This window comes from Lepidochelys olivacea (assembly GCF_965140295.1).
Source record: "Lepidochelys olivacea isolate rLepOli2 genome assembly, chromosome: 4".
In the NCBI taxonomy this organism is placed as follows: domain Eukaryota; kingdom Metazoa; phylum Chordata; order Testudines; family Cheloniidae; genus Lepidochelys; species Lepidochelys olivacea.
Genome location: NC_140414.1, coordinates 88,758,610 through 88,777,111, shown reverse-complemented (window position 1 = coordinate 88,777,111; position 18,502 = coordinate 88,758,610). Strand labels below are relative to the sequence as shown.

Here is an 18,502-nt window from a genome sequence, read left to right as displayed (position 1 = left end):
ATCCCCTATAATGAGCTCTAAAATAAGGAGGAGTCCATTGGCACCTTAAAGACTAACAGATTTCTTTGGGCATAAGATTTCATGGGTAAAAAACCCCACTTTTTCAGATGCATGGAGTGAAAATTACAGATATAGGAATAGATATACTGGCACATGAAGAGAAGGGGGAGTTACCTTACAAGTGGAGAACCAGTGTTGACAAGGCCAATTCAGTCAGGCTGGATGCGGTCCACCCGCAATAACTGATGAGGAGGTGTCAATACCATGAGAGGGAAAATTGCTTTTGTAGTGAGCCAGCCACTCCCAGCCCCTATTCAAGCCCAAATTAATGGTGTTAAGTTTGCAAATGAATTGTAGCTCTGCAGTTTCTCTTTGAAGTCTGTTTTTGAAGTTTTTGTGTTGAAGAATGGCTACTTTTAAATCTGTTATTGACTGTCCAGGGAGAGTGAAGTGTTCTTCTAGTGGCTTTTGTATGTTACCATTCCTGATGTCTGATTTGTATCCATTTATTCTTTTATGTAGAGACTGTCTGGTTTGACCAATGTACATGTGTGATGGTGTTGCCCGTGGGAGCCTGCTGAGGTCACTCTATTAGGGTGAACTGCAAACAAAACGGGGCAGACAAATCCCAAAAGCTGGTGGATATTCCAATACTTAGATTTACCAAGCCAGTACAAAACAGCTCCTGTAGTACCTCACTGGTTACTCAGAAGTCCAAACAACGCAGTTCCCTTAAAGTAACCCAGCCTCAGGCCTCCATCCAGACACACATGTCATGTATGATGATGATTACTGAAAATCTTATCTCATCATATAAAATAAAAGGTTCTTTCAATCCCAAAGGATCAGCCACACACCCAGGTCTAATTACAACTTAGATCTTACCCAAAATACATGCTTATAGTCAATTCTTGTTAACTAAACTAAAATTTCTTAAAAAAGAAAAGAGAGAGTGTTGGTTAAAAGATCAGTATACCTACAGACTTGAATTCAGTTCTTGAGGTTCAGATACTTAGCAGAGATGAGCTTGTAGTTGCTCGTTCACCTGCACATCCACCGATGTGATATATGCCATCATGTGCCAGCAATGCCCCTCTGCCATGTACATTGGCCAAACTGGACAGTCTCTACGTAAAAGAATAAATGGACACAAATCAGATGTCAAGAATTATAACATTCATAAACCAGTCGGAGAACACTTCAATCTCTCTGGTCACGCAATCACAGACATGAAGGTCGCTATCTTAAAACAAAAAAACTTCAAATCCAGACTCCAGCGAGAAACTGCTGAATTGGAATTCATTTGCAAATTGGATACTATTAATTTAGGCTTAAATAGAGACTGGGAGTGGCTAAGTCATTATGCAAGGTAGCCTGTTTCCTCTTGTTTTTTCCTACCCCCCCCCCCCAGATGTTCTGGTTTAACTTGGATTTAAACTTGAAGAGTGGTCAGTTTGGATGAGCTATTACCAGCAGGAGAGTGAGTTTGTGTGTGTATGGGGGTGGGGGGGATGTGAGAAAACCTGGATTTGTGCAGGAAATAGCCCAACTTGATTGTCATGCACATTGTGTAAAGAGTTGTCACTTTGGATGGGCTATCACCAGCAGGAGAGTGAATTTGTGTGGGGGGGTGGAGGGTGAGAAAACCTGGATTTGTGCTGGAAATGGCCCACCTGATGGTCACTTTAGATAAGCTATTACCAGCAGGACAGTGGGGTGGGAGGAGGTATTGTTTCATATTCTCTGTGTATATATAAAGTCTGCTGCAGTTTCCACGATATGCATCTGATGAAGTGAGCTGTAGCTCACGAAAGCTTATGCTCTAATAAATTGGTTAGTCTCTAAGGTGCCACAAGTACTCCTTTTCTATTTGTGAAATTGTACATCATGATGTGATGTGGCATGAAAGTATTGATAGTGTACCCAAGACCAAATAATTTTTTTTTAAAACTTCTAATTAAAAAAAACAACTCCTGAGTAGAGAGTTTCCCAAACTTTATGAAATAAATTACAATACATATTGGATTGAAAGTCATATTCTACCTTCCCCACTGCAAAACGTTGGTTGCAGATATGTTACTTTTCTATGCCCTTATTCAGCAAGCTACCTAAGCACGTGCCTAATTTCAAGCTAATAACTGTTGCCTTGAGAGTCAGTGACACTTCTCACATGCTGAAAATTAGAGACATGCTTAAGTACCTTGTTAAATCAACACCATGAAAAACTGCATTCTTCCCAAAATACCTTTATTAAACAGTTCTGTTGTATCACATCTTTGAATCTAGGGTTCTTGTAAGGGAGAGCTAAGGAGTCAAGTTATACAACTGCTGCAATGCTTTTGACATTACCATATTTGTCATTGCAATTACTTGATTTGCTTGCTTTAGGAGGAGTACTGCTTTCTTACACAGATTTTATAGACTGTCATTTATTAGCTTACATGCTATTCCTAAGCCAGGTGTCTGAAACATAAATTGTAGCCTTCACACATTCAAGTTTTGACTCGTACTCTGTATATGTAGTTCAGGTTAAACATTTTGTTCTGACATTTGTTAAAATAGTAAGGGGCAAAGCAAGAATCTAGCTGCTAGGATGAGTATTGGGCAGGGACATGTTGGGTGATAAACACCCCCATCCCCCCACCCGGTGTGTGCCTAGTTGTTTTCGAAAGGTTACTGCAGCTCAGTGTCTGAAGTAGATTCCGCAGACCCTTATACAAGCTTCTCACAGGGAAGAAGATCCATATAGTAGTAAAAAGAAAAGGAGGACTTGTGCCACCTTAGAGACTAACCAATTTATTTGAGCATAAGCTTTCATGAGCTACAGCTCACTTCATCGGATGCATACTGTGGAAAGTGTAGATCTTTTTATATACTTTCAGCCCCCAACTAAAACCCCTCCAACGCATTATTAAGGATCTACAACCTATCCTGAAGGATGACCCAACACTCTAACAAATCTTGGGAGACAGGCCAATCCTTGCCTACAGACAGCCCCACAACCTGAAGCAAATACTCACCAGCAACCACATACCACACAACAGAACCACTAACCCAGGAACCTATCCTTGCAACAAAGCCCGTTGCCAACTGTGCCCACATATCTATTCAGGGGACACCATCACAGGGCCTAATAACATCAGCCACACTATCAGAGGCTCGTTCACCTGCACATCCACCAATGTGATATATGCCATCATGTGCCAGCAATGCCCCTCTGCCGTGTACATTGGTCAAACTGGACAGTCTCTACGTAAAAGAATAAATGGACACAAATCAGATGTCAAGAAATATAACATTCATAAATCAGTCGGAGAACACTTCAATCTCTCTGGTCACGCGATTACAGACATGAAAGTTGCTATATTACAACAAAAAAACTTCAAATCCAGACTCCAGCGAGAAACTGTTGAATTGGAATTCATTTGCAAATTGGATACTATTAATTCAGGCTTGAATAGAGACTGGGAGTGGCTAAGTCATTATGCAAGGTAACCTATTTCCCCTTGTTTTTTCCTACCCCCCCCCCCAGACGTTCTTGTTAAACCCTGGATTTGTGCTGGAAATGGCCCACCTTGATTATCATACACATTGTAAGGAGAGTGGTCACTTTAGATAAGCTATTACCAGCAGGAGAGTGGGGTGGGAGGAGGTATTTTTTCATGCTTTGTGTGTATATAAAAAGATCTTCTACACTTTCCACAGTATGCATCCGATGAAGTGAGCTGTAGCTCACGAAAGCTTATGCTCAAATAAATTGGTTAGTCTCTAAGGTGCCACAAGTACTCCTTTTCTTTTTGCGAATACAGACTAACACGGCTGTTACTCTGAAACCTGTCATATAGTAGTAGATCATCTACTCCTCCTTCCATTGGCCCAGCCAGGCAACCTCCTGTCTCCCCTCTCCACTTATGCACTGATGAGCAGGGAGCTGTTCTCGAGAGGGACTAATCCCTGTTTGCATCGCTTCCCTCTCCCTCCCATGCACACAATTAGTTTTCCCCCCTCTTTGCACATCAGCAATGTTCCATTGCCAAAGAGCCCTCTGTAAAGTTACCGACACAAACAACTCCTACTAATTAATTTATTAAAACAGCTCTATTTAGTTATCTAGGGATGCCAACTGCCTTGCAGGTAGACAAAGAGGCAGCTGCAGGCCACTACACCAACTCCCCTCAGTAACAGCAGAGCTGAGTGCTCCTATTTAAGCCATCATGAACTTTTTTTTCTGAAGGGAGAAATAAGGACTGTTTCTTTCTGCTCCTCCCCACCTCTTTCAGGGACTCAGGGCAGTAAGAGGAACTAGGAGGCAAAAGGAGAAAAAGGATTTGAATGGAGAGATGAGGGAATTCAGAGGGAAGGCAGATAGGAGAGGAGGAGCTGTGGGGAAAGATAGAGAGGAGTGAGGAGATAGAATAAGTCCAAGAGTGAAGGAAAGGGATAAAGAAATGAAAGGGGAATGGGTTGGGGGGAGCAAGAGTAAACGCACACCACTCCTAGTCAGTTGATCTTTAATGTAACATTATTTTGTATTTCCCTGGTGGGTGTCCTACATAGCTGCGTTTAGGAGAAAGCAGTGGGGTGGCTATTTTAAGAACTCATGTTTAATTAACTTTGCTGGCTCTCTACCCTGGAACCTGTTGTTAAATGTTGGGATTGCTTTGATGGCTAATTATGCTTATATTACTTCTGATTTGTGTGGGGGGCTGTGGGAGGGATATTGTGTTGCTCTTTTTTTTTTTTTTTTAATTTTTTCCTTCCCTGGGATAAATACCATGGACAAATTCAACCCATAAACCCCATGTGACACCAATGACTTGAATGTAGCTGCACGGAGAGCTAAATCTGGTCCTCCATGTTATTGGGCTGAGTTTTATACAACGGGTCAAATTCTGCTGTCAGTTACATGGCTGTAACTCCACATAGCAATCTCGGTAACTGTGTGATTGGTATTATCTTTACCATCACCCTTTCTACCCCGCCCCCGTTGTCTGTTAACTTTTGTCATGCTGCGAATTAGATTGTAAGGTCTCAGGAAAAGAGGCCATTTCTTCCTATTTTTTGTACAGCACCTAGCACGCGCGGGGGGGGGGGGCACGATCCTGGCTGGGCTCTATGACAATACAAATATAATAATAATGTTCAGGGGTCTCTCTCTATCTGTCATACCCTGCTTTTTCCTTTTGCTTTCTTTTAGTCTGTGGCCCCACCCTCATTTCCTTTCCCTCCCTTTGCTTGGACTTTACTCTAGGCTTATCTCCTTACATTTCACTTTTCTGCAGTGGTCCAGTGCAGCAGTGTGTGGCACTAAGTAGTATTGTTATTCTAAGCAGTTGCATACAGTTTCTACAATTGTGATAACAACACTAGTGTTTTGAAACATCTAGGCAAAGAAATAGCACTGGAGCACAGGCTGGTCTGTAGGAATTTTTTGTAAATGGATGATAGAAATGAAAGGTGGAAATGATCAATATAAATCCATTTTGTGAAAGTGGATAAGTTACTCAGGTAAATCCATTCAGTTTCTGATGCATTTCTCTCTCAGGAGGAGGGGCTAGTGGACATTTGAAGAGGACAAACGGTGGTACCTCCTAACCACTCTGTGCCCAGGGATCCATAAAGAATTCCCATCCTGGCAGATGCCCTGAGAGCCAAAACCAGTACCACAGTACTCAGGCAATCTGCCTGCATGCCATGGTGTTTGCTTTGGACTCCAGTCCCAACCCCCATGACAACATGGCTCATACACAAGCTGTGCTGCCGTTGGGGCTTCTCTGTGGTTCACCCTATCCCTCAATCCCCAGTGAGGGGGTGGGTGTGGAAGCCACAGAATGCATCAACAGCATTAATCCTGAACACACTATTGGATTGGTGCCAGACACTCCACAGGTTTAGCCAGTGATAATGCTGCGTAAGGATTAGGTCCTTTGATCCAAGAGTGAGATGTATATGTGCCTTCACCCTCTCAGGGGGACAGCAGTTAATACGGCTTCCCACACTGTTTTTACTGGCCTCATTTGGCTTATTATTTGAGCTTGTTCGATCTCTTCCGTACCATGCATCAAAGGAGATCATACGACCTTGGGAGAGGGCTAAAACATAGGAACGCCTTGGTAATGTAGGATTTTTACACTTTATTGACAAACCTGAAACGTCTGTTAATCTGTACAGCTGTGAAATTCTCTACCCATTTTATAAAATGAATGGTTCAGATTATCATTGTGATACGATAAATTATATTGATTTTGATTATCATAGAAGATACTAAGTTTTATTTAGCATACAGTACTTCAAATATTTGTAAAATAATGATTAAATAGTAATCAGTTTTTTTCAATGGTTATTGCAGGTATGCAAACAATGGTAATGGATTGTTAGCCAATCTCAATTGTTGGCATAGGAAGATTTTAGAAATGTACTTGTTTAGTTAATTAGTGTGACTTTCTTCAATAGCTTCCAACGCATTAAAAATCTATTGATTTATATACCTCAGTTTTAATTTAATGCAACAGATTTTCCACCCCAGAATTAAAAAGCTAGAGAATATTTCTTATATGGATTTGATGCTGCTTTTTTAAGCAAAAAACCTTGTACACCAACATCAAGCCACGTCTATTGGACGATCAAGCCAAAATATTTGTTATGGCATGATAAATTTTTAAAAACAGAATGATTATGTGCACAGAGGTTTTGTTTATTTTCAGTAGCCCAGATAACCTACCCTTTTCTCCTTCAAATCCTTCTTGAAAATGCATTTGTACAAAGCCTATAAAGCTGACCACTGCTAGATACTTAAACCCTTCCAAAATCATTTGGTACACTATGTAGTATTTGGGTGTGATCTGTTTTGTCTACAAGTGAAGTAGACTGTAAGCTACTTAGGATAGATAGTGTCTTATTTTTTATGTAAAGCATCAACTGCATTATATTGTTGCCCCATAAATACATTCAAAATAATAATAATAGCCTACGTTGTGTTTGACTAATGCGCTGTATGTCAACTAAGGCATGGAAAAGGTTAAGTAAGCAAGCATTTATTTACATTTGGTTTTTGCCCAGGTTCCCAATTGGGTTTTTCCATGTTCTCCCAACTCCAGTACGGTTTGATCATTTTCACCAAGTGAGGTCTGTGTTAGAAGAACAATACAGACATCAGAATGAGAAGTGTCCTTAAGCATATGTTACCCAGAAATGTAAAATTGGGTGACAGTTTTCGGTTCTCTGCAGCCCACAAGAACCTAGAATACTAGTATAATAGCAGGTTTCAGAGTAGCAGCCATGTTAGTCTGTATCCACAAAAAGAAAAGGAGGACTTGTGGCAGCTTAGAGACTAACACATTTATTTGAGCATAAGCTTTCGTGAGTTACATCCGATGAAGTGAGCTGTAGCTCACATAAGCTTATGCTCAAATAAATTTGTTAGTCTCTAAGGTGCCACAAGTACTCCTGTTCTTTTTACTAGTATAATAGGAACTCTGTTTATACAGGTTTTAGTATGTAGAGTAGAGCTGGTCAAAAAATTTTGAATTTTGTAAATTTTTATGAAAAATAGGAACAAATTTTTGCAAAACTGTTTGCAGAAATCTTCCCTGTTCACTAGCTCTAATTCAGAGATGCTGTCCTCATGATCAGCATTTCACATGTGTTTTTCTGTACAAGTCAAAGGGAGCTGCTGGCTGCTCAGCACTTTTGGAAATTGGGCAACTTATTTAAGAACCTAAATATGGACCTTTGAACCTAACTTTAGGCACCATTGTTGTAAACGTTATCCTTTATTTGCAAACTTGTTTTATTAGTCACTCTTCTTCATATGCACAACCTATTTGGCCAAGGCCAATCTGGAACTGATCCCTAATATTTTATTCCCTGTATTGTGGGAGTCCCTATTGTTGCTCTCCTCCAACCACTCTAATTTGCATATAATATCCTTGGCTAGAGGATGAGCAGGCATTTCAAATCAATTTGTTGCTGTTGCTTCTTTGGAAGATTGTGTATGATAACTCTGTTCTGCAGTATACAATTAAGTATAATCTAAACACAGTATTATGATCTTTCCTATATGCAACACTAGCTATGTATCTATTCTTTCTCATCTCTCACGTATAGTATATTGTTTCTGCTCACCTGGGGTCCAGTCCTGAGCACCCTGAGTTCCCATTGACTTCAATAGGAGCTGAAGCGACTCAGCTCTTTCCAGAATCTGAGCTGTACTGTGGTATTCAAAATATTTGCCTTACTAGACTTGTTATAAATGAGTGGAAGTGTAAATATTTAATACTGTCTACTGAGTGCTAACAAGCTTCCTGCCTGACATTATGGATGTGTCAAATTCTATGGTTGTAATAATTACACATTAGGCTTGGTTAGCCGTCACTAGGTGATATTTCTATGACAAGAGGACATGTGCCTGAAAGGTCAAGGATCACAATACTGGATTTTTCATGCCCTTCTGAACATTGTTTCTATTGTGAGAAATTGTATAACAATTATAACAATGAAGCCCTAATGTAATGTGAGGCCTCTTTTCAGATTAAAAAGAAAATTAGAGAGAGATGTTTTCATGCACGTGTTTGATGCTGAAATATACACACTGGGCTTAAAGCCATTCACATCCTCTTGCATGACCACCTGTGGTACCAGATTTAATTTGTTAATCAGGAGTAAACCCCAAAGGCCTCCGTCACGCAATTAAAATTGAATATGCACGTGGAATTTTTGATGCAAGCCAGGTTTAGAAATAGAGTCTTGATTTTAAAAATAGGCATTTCACATCTAAGGGAGCTGATATTATGATCTGTAAAATGAATGAAGTTCCCAAGAGTAACTGGAGTTTATACAATATTTATTTCTGCATTTCTTTTCAATGGTTTTTTACCATTTTGATGCAGAGTTGTATAGACCATTAGTTTCTTAATCCTCTAGGACCTGTGCTTCAGTGAAACTGGGGACTGTCTGTGCAAACAATCTAAGCAAACTTATTTGGCTTTGAAATGGTGGCTGAGAAGTAACCCTGAAGGGAAGAAATGGTAATTGACTCAACTTGCAGGCTATTCCTCTCCATATAATACTTTTGGGGCACTTTAACCCTTGTGGAATTCCAAATGAGATACTTAGCTACTTAGATGTAGCAGTTTTCACATTCTGCATTGCCACTAGGAAGATACTGGACTGGAGCTGATCCTGCTTTCCTTGAACACCCTATATCAACTAATTGTTTGTGGGGGGATATCAGTGGGCACATGGAATGCAGGATCATCCCCCTACTGTGTAGGAAATAACTATATCAGAGACTGTAGCTGATTTCTAACAGCCCATCATAGTTGTACCAAGTAACAAACATATTGATACCTTGAAAGTAAATGGAGCATTTTGTAAATTACTTGTTTACAGGACCAGGAATGCAAAGAAGACTAGGTTAGTTAACTAGCACTGGACACTTAGAAAACCACTGGAGAGCAGTTATTAATTAACACATTTTAAAATTGAAGGAACATTTAGGGCATCCCTTGTCACACAGTATAAAGATAGCCTGTTCATGATTGGTCTAATCCTTTTGAATGCCGTTATGTGCAAACCAAAAGGGGACACTGACCTCACAAAACAGTGTGGTCACAGGGAAAATGGCAGCATGATATGCTTCCTAAGACTATGCACCATTCTATTTTACAAAACAAAAATGGCATCCAAAGGAAAGTAGCTCATGGCCTGTTCTGCAAAAGTAAAGGTGAATTCACTTTGTATTGTTTTTAGCTTTCTAGTCTTGTTTTCCATACAATCTGGACCAGTACTTTCTGGTTTCCCTGTGACGTACTGTAATCTGGAACTATGGTCACTCCTAGCATTGTGTTCCTCTGGAGTAGGATTGCTAGTTTATTAAAGTGTTGCTAGTTTTTTACAGAATATCAGCGTGTTTGTATTTTTGGTTTTATGACTATGGAGCCCAATGTTTGACTCTTTCCCTTCTTTGCTGCACACGTGTTCGGTGAGCATAATGTTGAATTAGTTGTTTATGTCTATCTAATAATGCACAACTTTGGGTTTATCTTTTGAGCCTGTGCATTTTATAGCACTAAATGAGAAAATATCTAGACTAAAGGGAAAATATAGTTTTATGATTAAAATGATAAAATACAATGAGAGACCCCTGGACATAACCAGTAGAAATTTTAGCAGTTACCAGAAATCTTATAAGATGTCACTAGAAGAATTCAAGGTGCTTTACTATGAAGATATGCTGATAAGAGTACCAAGTCCTAAGAATCCTAGCAGTGAAGCATTTTGAACAAGTTATACCTCTAGAGAATTTGACCTACATTTATAGGAAAAAAAAATCCCAATAATTAAGCCTAGCCTATAATTAGTTACATCAAGATCAGAAGCTAGTGCTTGGACATTCACATCTGGGCATATTTGAGAGGTGATAAAAAAGCAGTTAGGAATTGCATAGACATTCTAATCAGAAACTATATTTGACTTCATAATTGACCCTAGATTGTAAATGTTACATACCACTATCATTAGGGAGTGGGGAATTAATAAGTAAGCACTAAGGGCCTGCTCCAGCTCTTATTAAAGTCAATTGAAAGACTCCCATTGACTTCAGTGGCCATAGGATCAGGTCCTGCCTCAAAATAAACACTTCTGATAAAAAAGGAAAGGTTGAAAAAATGTCTCAAAGTTAGAAAAATGTAAAAACATGCTTGGGTCCCATCAGACCTAGGTGAATATGAGATGTGAACAGTCCATTAAAAGAAAGAGAATGCATTATTTACCTGAATGCAGTACAGTCTGTATTTGTGGCTCCTGGATACCCAGTAAACAACAGATGGGTGTGGGAGGTCCCTAAGCAAGAAGCTAGAAGAAGGTTACAGATAATATGTTAAACATGCATACACATCATACAGGTTTAGAAGATATTGGGAATGGAGTCTTGTATCTCGTTAGAGCTGGAGCCTCTAGCTATTAATACAATACAAATACTAAATATGTCATTAAATTATGTTAATGATGCAAACTGGTCTTTTTTCAGGAAAATATTTTTTTCCTAAACCCCAATGTAAGCATAGGGGTTTAGGTGTAAAGAAGATTGAAAGGGAGAAGATCAATTACAGGTGTTTAATAACTTTTTAGGGGGGAATGCAGATATTTGATTTGATCTATCTATTTAGGTGGAAAATATTTTCCCTCTTTCTAGCATAGAATAATTTGTGGCTGTTGACAAAGTGTGAACGTTCTGCTGTTCTATACATGTAAAATAATTACTTGCCTGTTTTTCTTTTCTTCTTCATTGAGATGATTCTAGATTTTTTGTTTCTATTCATATTTAAGTTATTGCTGCTTTGCTTGTGCTGGTTATTTGTTTGCTTGTTTCTCATAGCCAAATTTCATAGGGGCCAAAAGTGGTCCCTGAAAGTCAGAAACCAGATTGCTGTGTTCACTAAGGATTAACAACATGGCTAGACCATGAAGCCACCTGAAAATAAATTTAGTAATAAAATAATTTTATTCTTTGGGTGAAGAATAAAAAGTTAGCATAAGAAAGTGAAGAGTAGAAACAGCAAACTAAAAAATGTTAGTCTAAATAAATGTGTTGAAAAATAATAGCAATCCCTTATCACTGTTGCCACTAAAATAAGATCTCCAGTCCTCCCATTCTACTACTCAATTAAAGTTTTTCCATAATCCCAAAATCTTAAATAGGACTCGCCAACCTTATAAAACTTAGTTATTTTGCATCATAGATCTAAAACTTCCAAAATTTCTTATTCTTACCACTCCTTCCAGCAGAGAGAAAGTCAACTCTGCCCCTGCCAATACCTGCCTCTTGACATTTGGGGAGCTCAGGTCTCCAGGCCAAAGTCTGCTCTCAGTTGTGTCAGCAAAACTGAGGGCAGAATTTGGGCTTCTTTCCCCTGGTAATGTGGCTGCATGGTGCTGAGTTCCCTGAACGTTAAGTCTGAGGTTTGACATTGGCAATTTCTTCCTTTATTGGTTCTAGTCATATTGGGCTAGATTCCATTCCAGTCACAGGCAAAAATCTGATTACCTTCAGTGCTAAAGGATCACGCCCAAATACAGAGTCTATGGGATCATTACGAGCATACAAAATACAATGTGTTACACAGATATCAATTACTGCCAGTACAACAGCCTGTGGATCTTCTGTGCTGCTTCTCCATCTATTTTGGCAATGGCATCATGAAAATTAATAGTATGAGTCTTTCCTACAACTTCCCTGTGTCACATTTATTCCATTCATTTTATGCGGTGTTTCCCTTTGGGGAAAGTGGAATTGTGTGGATCATTTGTTTTCTTTGGTAAAAATTGTAAGATGGCAGAATGGTCTGATATGGAACATGTACTGTGCATGAGCAGTCACACAGGTTTCTTCCGCATTCACAGCAATGCCAATATTTTTTGGAGCATTTCTTTGGACTGTATCTAAAAGCAGAGCCTACTGACTCTAGTCAGACCAGCTCAGCTTTCTCCACACTTCTTTACAAGTTTAAAGAACATTATTAAGGTTGCAAAGTCAAGCCCTCAAAAGTTAGGAAATACCAGAATTCAGACTGCATGTGAAACCTTAATTCACTCCCCTTGTGTGTATGCATTGCAATACAGTCTTTAATTACATGATGGCGTACTATTTTTTCCACAGAACCCCCTGCTCATTCAGTGCACAGAATGGAAGGTGCTCAATTAATGAACAGCTATTTAATATTTTGTTTTCTCAGCATTTGTTCGAAGTGTAGCCACAGGGCTTATTTACTGCACAGCGTTCTCTCCCCTCCCACCAGCCTCCTTGCCCAGACTCCCCTCTGGCTTCTGCCCCCATGAAGTCTAGCTCTTGTGAATTCTGGATTCAAATCAGCACAAGTTGACAAGCTCCTTGCTCTCAGGTCTGGTGCCAGACCTCAGCCCAGCCTACAGGAGACCAGAGCTGCAGTTATAGGCAGAATTCTGCTCAGCCCCTGGATCCTGCCCAGTGTGGACAGAATCTTTTGGGGATTTAATGACTAAAAATCTACGCATGTTCTACTGAGCCCATGCAAACTGATTTTTCAAGAGCCTGTAATTTGGGCAAATTTGGACTGATTTTCACAAGGAAAGCAAAAAGCAAATCCTTGACACAGAAGTCCCCCCTGCTGCCAAATGTCAAGCCCCAGCTCTAAAGTCTGGGGATGCTAGCACATTTTTTTCATAGAAAAGATCAAAGTTTTTCAATATGGGCAAACCAGTTATTTTTCCCTCGTCTTGTTCTTGGAAGTGGCTGAACCATTGTGGCTGAAAGTTTTTTGGGGAAAAAAATCAGCCTGCAGAAGAAACCAGCATGGAAAATTTCAGCCCAAATAGTAAAAATTTGGCAAAGCTATGGGCAAATGAAACAGAGCCTTATAATAGGAAGTGACTCAGCCCCACCTGTAATTTATATAGTGTTGAATTTACACATTTACAGCATTCTGCAAACAATCTTCCAGTGGGTCATGGACAGATTTTGTGAGCAAAGACCAACAGAGGGAATGAATTTTATATTTTCCTTCTGTTTCTATTCAAACTTCCTCCTTTCATGCTGCCGCTGAAATTAATAGGACCTCTGCCACAGGCTTCATCACAAGCAGACTCTAGGATGGCATTAGACCCTCAGTCAAAAAGAGGAAACAATTTCACAAATCAACAAGAGAAAGGCATCTAGAAAACTAGGTACAAAACTTATAAAAACCAGTATATCTTAATCTTTTAAATAAGGCCATTTATCCCAGCTTCTGTTAGTAGGAACAGTTAATGGGCATCATGTGCCTGCATTGAATAAAATTAAAATACAAAAAAATACATACTATTCTGAGCCAAATATTTCCATGTTTCTGCATCTTTGCATGTGTCTTGAGATTTAGTATTTCCCTATGAACACTTAAAGCATGGGATTAGCAGGAGAAAATGCTTTTTTCCATGTTTTAATTAATGTAATTATATTAAAAGAAGTGGAGCACAATGTTGAGAATTGCAGCAGTGCAAAGGGCTTGATACTGCATTGGTATTTTCATTTTAAAGCTGATTTTCAGTTATAATTTAACAATATGGTGCTTGCTTACATGCTGAAAAACTTGAATAAGACATTGTCCCAAAAAATCTGCTTTTAGTAAGTTGGCTTTTTTAAAAAAAATATAGAAAGATGAGAGAGAATATGTTGGGTTGTTTTAAAAAAATATCCTTGCCTCGTTGAAGTCAATAGCCAATACCCATTAACTTCCATGATGCCATGATTTCATCCCTTATAATCAATAATCTGTCCACATTCTTTTATCTGAATTTTGGTTCCATGTTTTGCTTGTCATTGTTTTTAATTTGCACTGTGATTGTAGAGGTGTTGGTCCCAGAGAGACAAGATGGATGAGGTGATATGTTTTATTGGACCAACTTCTGTTCGTGAAAGAGACAAGCTTTCCAGCTTCTACAGGGCTTTTCTTTTTCATGCTTCCCTACATTGTATAATATTCTGGACAATGAACACCTATTATTGTAGGGACCTCTTGATACCAACTGCTAGCAGTGCATTAGGGTTACAGGGATCCCCTGGTCCGGAATTTACATTCTAGTTGACGAAAGAGTGTCAAGTAAGGTCTCTAATGAAAGCCTGTGTCATACTGGTCATCTCAATGATTGAGCGATGTATGTACCGGTGATATTTAAAGAGTTGTGTATGTATGTACACAAATTATGTTCTTAAAGCATATAAGGTGACATGTTTTAGAATGGTTCCACCAGACAGGAAGTAAGAAATGTTTAGCTGTCTGGCTACATGAAAGTGAAGTATTGTGAGCTTTACAGTGGAGACACATTTACATACTGAGTCAAATGCTAATGCAGGGATGTGAAATCAATGAAAAAAGCACACAGGGAAAAATGAGCTGTGCAGAATGATATCCTGATCTCAAACTAAAACAATGGTTTGAGAGACTATATCTAGGAGGTGCAGAGGAACCCCCAGTGATTACTTCAGTCTGTGAAGACAAGCTGCCAGTGGACTTGATCTCAGGAGCAAAGGTCTCAACTAAATTAGTTGAAAACACTGTGGAAAGGACTTGGGGTAAGCTGTTTTGTTAGTCTCTAGAAAACATGTTATGATTTTGTTTTATATGCAACCATTTGTTACCAATATTCTCACTCTCTATCACTTGAATTTCTGTTTGATAATAAACTTATTGTTTTCACTATATCTAAGCATTGTATGTTAAGTAAAGTTGTTATCCCGAGTGGAATTTTACAACCTGGTGTAGACTATTCCTTTGGGATTAGTAGAACTAAGAGTTCTGTGAGTGCTCAATAGACCAGGGATTGAGCACTCTAGAGGAAAGATAGTCTCTATATGTGCAATAAGACCTCACATGTGACCTACAGTGTATGACGTAAATGTCTCATGAGAATAATAATCTTCGTGCTTGCAATATAGAGGCAAATAAACATGTAGATTGACTAGTGTTTTAAAAACGCATGAGGATAAACTAATTGAACATAAACTCATACATTTGTAAAATACTTGAAGGATTATGAGGTGCTCAGATGCTACAGTCTAAAATAGATTGATTCTGATTTACCTGCTTGATTGAGGGCCCTATCCAAAGCCCATTAAAAAGTCAGCAATACCTTTTCAGATTTCAGAGTAGCAGCCGTGTTACTCTGTATTTGCAAGAAGAAAAGGAGTACTTGTGGCACCTTAGAGACTAACACATTTATTTGAGCATAAGCTTTCATGATGCATCCGATGAAGTGAGCTGTAGCTCACAAAAGCTTATGCTCAAATAAATTGATTAGTCTCTAAGGTGCCACAAGTACTCCTTTTCTTTTAGTATCTTTTCAGCAAGTTCTCTTTGCTGCTGCATCTGCTGTGCTTACCTTTAGGTAGAACAATCAGGAAGAAGGAGTAAGAGTACGTGGCATCAGTGTTCCATGCTGAAGATCTTTAAACTATCTTTGTCAGCCCTAGATGATTTTAAAAACAGGATGAAAAAATTGGGATTTGGGTTTTTTTTTTTAGGGTTTTAGAAACTCTTTCCTTGAAAAATACCAGAAGTATGTTGTCTCTAAATATTAATACAATTGCAGTATTGTAGCTGGAGTCTTTGAAATTTATTAAGGTAATATAACCCAATAAAGGCTTGAGATACAAACAGGAAAACAGATTTAAGTTTCAGAAGTAGAAAAGTTTGGGGATAATTTAAGGAAAAGCAATGGAGTTAAATGTGAAAAGAGAGTTTTAAATGGCACCATATTCATCGTCATATTATTTATGCTCATTTTTCAAGAGAGTCTGTTTTAATAAGACATGAATTCTGGATCTGTGTGATTAGGAGAAACCAAGTAAATGACATAATAAAAATAGAAGTTTTATGGTAACTAAACCCAATAAAACCTTTGTTTTAAAAGTACACCTTAGAATTGAACCATTTCCTCTGTAAAGAAAAATAAGTGTCTTATTTCTGATACATGAAAATAAAGTTTGGGGTTAATAGAAAGTAGAGTTTTCCTCTGAGACTGGCTGTTAAAAATCTGGAAATACACAAAGGAAGAAAGAACAAAAGAAAAAAGAGAAATAAATATTTTTTTCATATTTATTTTGCAGGAAATATATTTGTTGTAAGCCTGGCCATTGCAGACTTGGTAGTGGCGATCTACCCATACCCACTGGTCCTGACATCTGTATTTCATAATGGATGGAATCTGGGCTACCTCCACTGCCAAATTAGTGGTTTCCTGATGGGCCTAAGTGTCATTGGATCAATATTCAACATTACAGGCATTGCTATTAATCGATATTGCTACATCTGCCACAGCCTCAAGTATGACAAGCTGTATAGTGACAAGAATTCTCTGTGCTACGTCATTCTCATCTGGATCCTGACATTTGTTGCTATTGTTCCTAATCTGTTTGTTGGATCTCTACAATATGATCCACGAATCTACTCGTGCACATTTGCACAATCTGTGAGCTCACCGTATACAATAGCAGTGGTGTTTTTCCATTTCATGCTTCCCATAGGCATAGTTACTTTCTGTTACTTGAGAATATGGATCCTTGTTATTCAGGTAAGGCGAAGGGTTAAACCTGACAACAAGCCCAGGCTGAAGCCACATGACTTTAGGAACTTTATCACCATGTTTGTGGTATTTGTACTGTTTGCGATCTGCTGGGCTCCTTTGAATTTCATAGGCCTGGCTGTGGCTGTCGACCCAGACACAATAATCCCCAGGATTCCAGAGTGGTTGTTTGTATCCAGTTACTACATGGCATATTTCAACAGCTGCCTTAATGCTATCATATATGGACTTCTGAACCAGAATTTCAGACGAGAATACAAGAGAATTATTGTCACAATTTGTACAGCAAAGGTTTTCTTTCAGGATAGTTCTAATGATGCAGCAGATAGGATGAAAACCAAACCCTCACCACTGATTACAAACAACAATCAAGTGAAGGTAGACTCAGTGTGAAATTGGGATCCTCACCATTGCCAATCTACAACATTCAAACACTAGTTCTGTTTTATTAGCTACACAGTTGAAGTGCTGTACTGAAATACTAGTCCTATATGAAAGGTACTTGGACAATGTTCTGTGTACAGTATTTGTGAGCCAAAGTAACACAGCCTTGACATAAAGAGCCTCCTGTTGTACAATATGTCTTTCAAATAACGACTGACTTATATGCTTAAGGTATTACAGGGTTACAGAATTTTTTTAAATTTTCTGTTTAACATCGATAACTGAAGATGGATGGGAACTGAACTGCCATATTAACTGGCTGTTTGAAAAAGCATCAATCTGGACTCCCTAAATTGCAAGGCAGGTTATGGTACTGATCTTGACACCCTTAACAACTTCTGTTAAAGGAAATATGGGAGCTATTTATTCCAGTGTGCGGGAACATGAAAAGAGGAGGGAAAATACTTGAAATGTTTCACTAAGAATCTCAGTCTATATATTTAAGTTCCTAGAGTAGTCATAACTTTGTGGCAAATAAGCCTTACCACTTCTTTCAGGTAACTACACAGCCCTTGTTTAGTTCTCCTCTTTAAAACTGTTTTTAGGAGGAAAAATATGCATGTCTGATTATCTCAAAAGCTACAAGGGCCTATAGAACAGCTAGGGGCATGCTGGGGGATGGCAGGGAGTACACATGGGTTCAGCAGGAACTCAAAGAACATGGGGGGATTTTGAGGTATGGGAACTTCCAACTTCCCTAATGTCCAGGAGAAATACAATGGGAGAAGCTTGGAAGCCACCCAAAAGGAGAGAATGGGGCAGATATCCTCTGGAGATAGTAGAGAGAAGTGCCTGTTGCTCGTCTGTGACCTATGGGTGGCAGTGGGAATTGCCAGGCATGGACCAAGAAGCCAAATGCACTTATGAGGGCACCTGAGGGGAATGGGAGTTTGTTTTGGGGAGTGACAGGGCCTCCATGGGTTCTGACTGCTTAGCTGAACTCTCAACCACATGAAGCCTGGAG

General features: G+C 39.0%; 1 protein-coding gene across 1 annotated transcript in view; it reads left to right on the top strand.

Annotated features, from left to right (window-relative positions):
• MTNR1A (melatonin receptor 1A) overlaps positions 1-17,973 on the top strand; it is a 105,892-nt gene extending 87,919 nt beyond the window's left edge. The window contains exon 2 of the mRNA XM_084625953.1: positions 16,619-17,973. Coding sequence (XP_084482079.1) covers positions 16,619-17,487 — 869 coding nt within the window. The 3' untranslated portion in view covers positions 17,488-17,973. The remainder of the gene's footprint in view (positions 1-16,618) is intronic.
• The last annotated feature ends 529 nt before the right edge of the window (positions 17,974-18,502 follow it).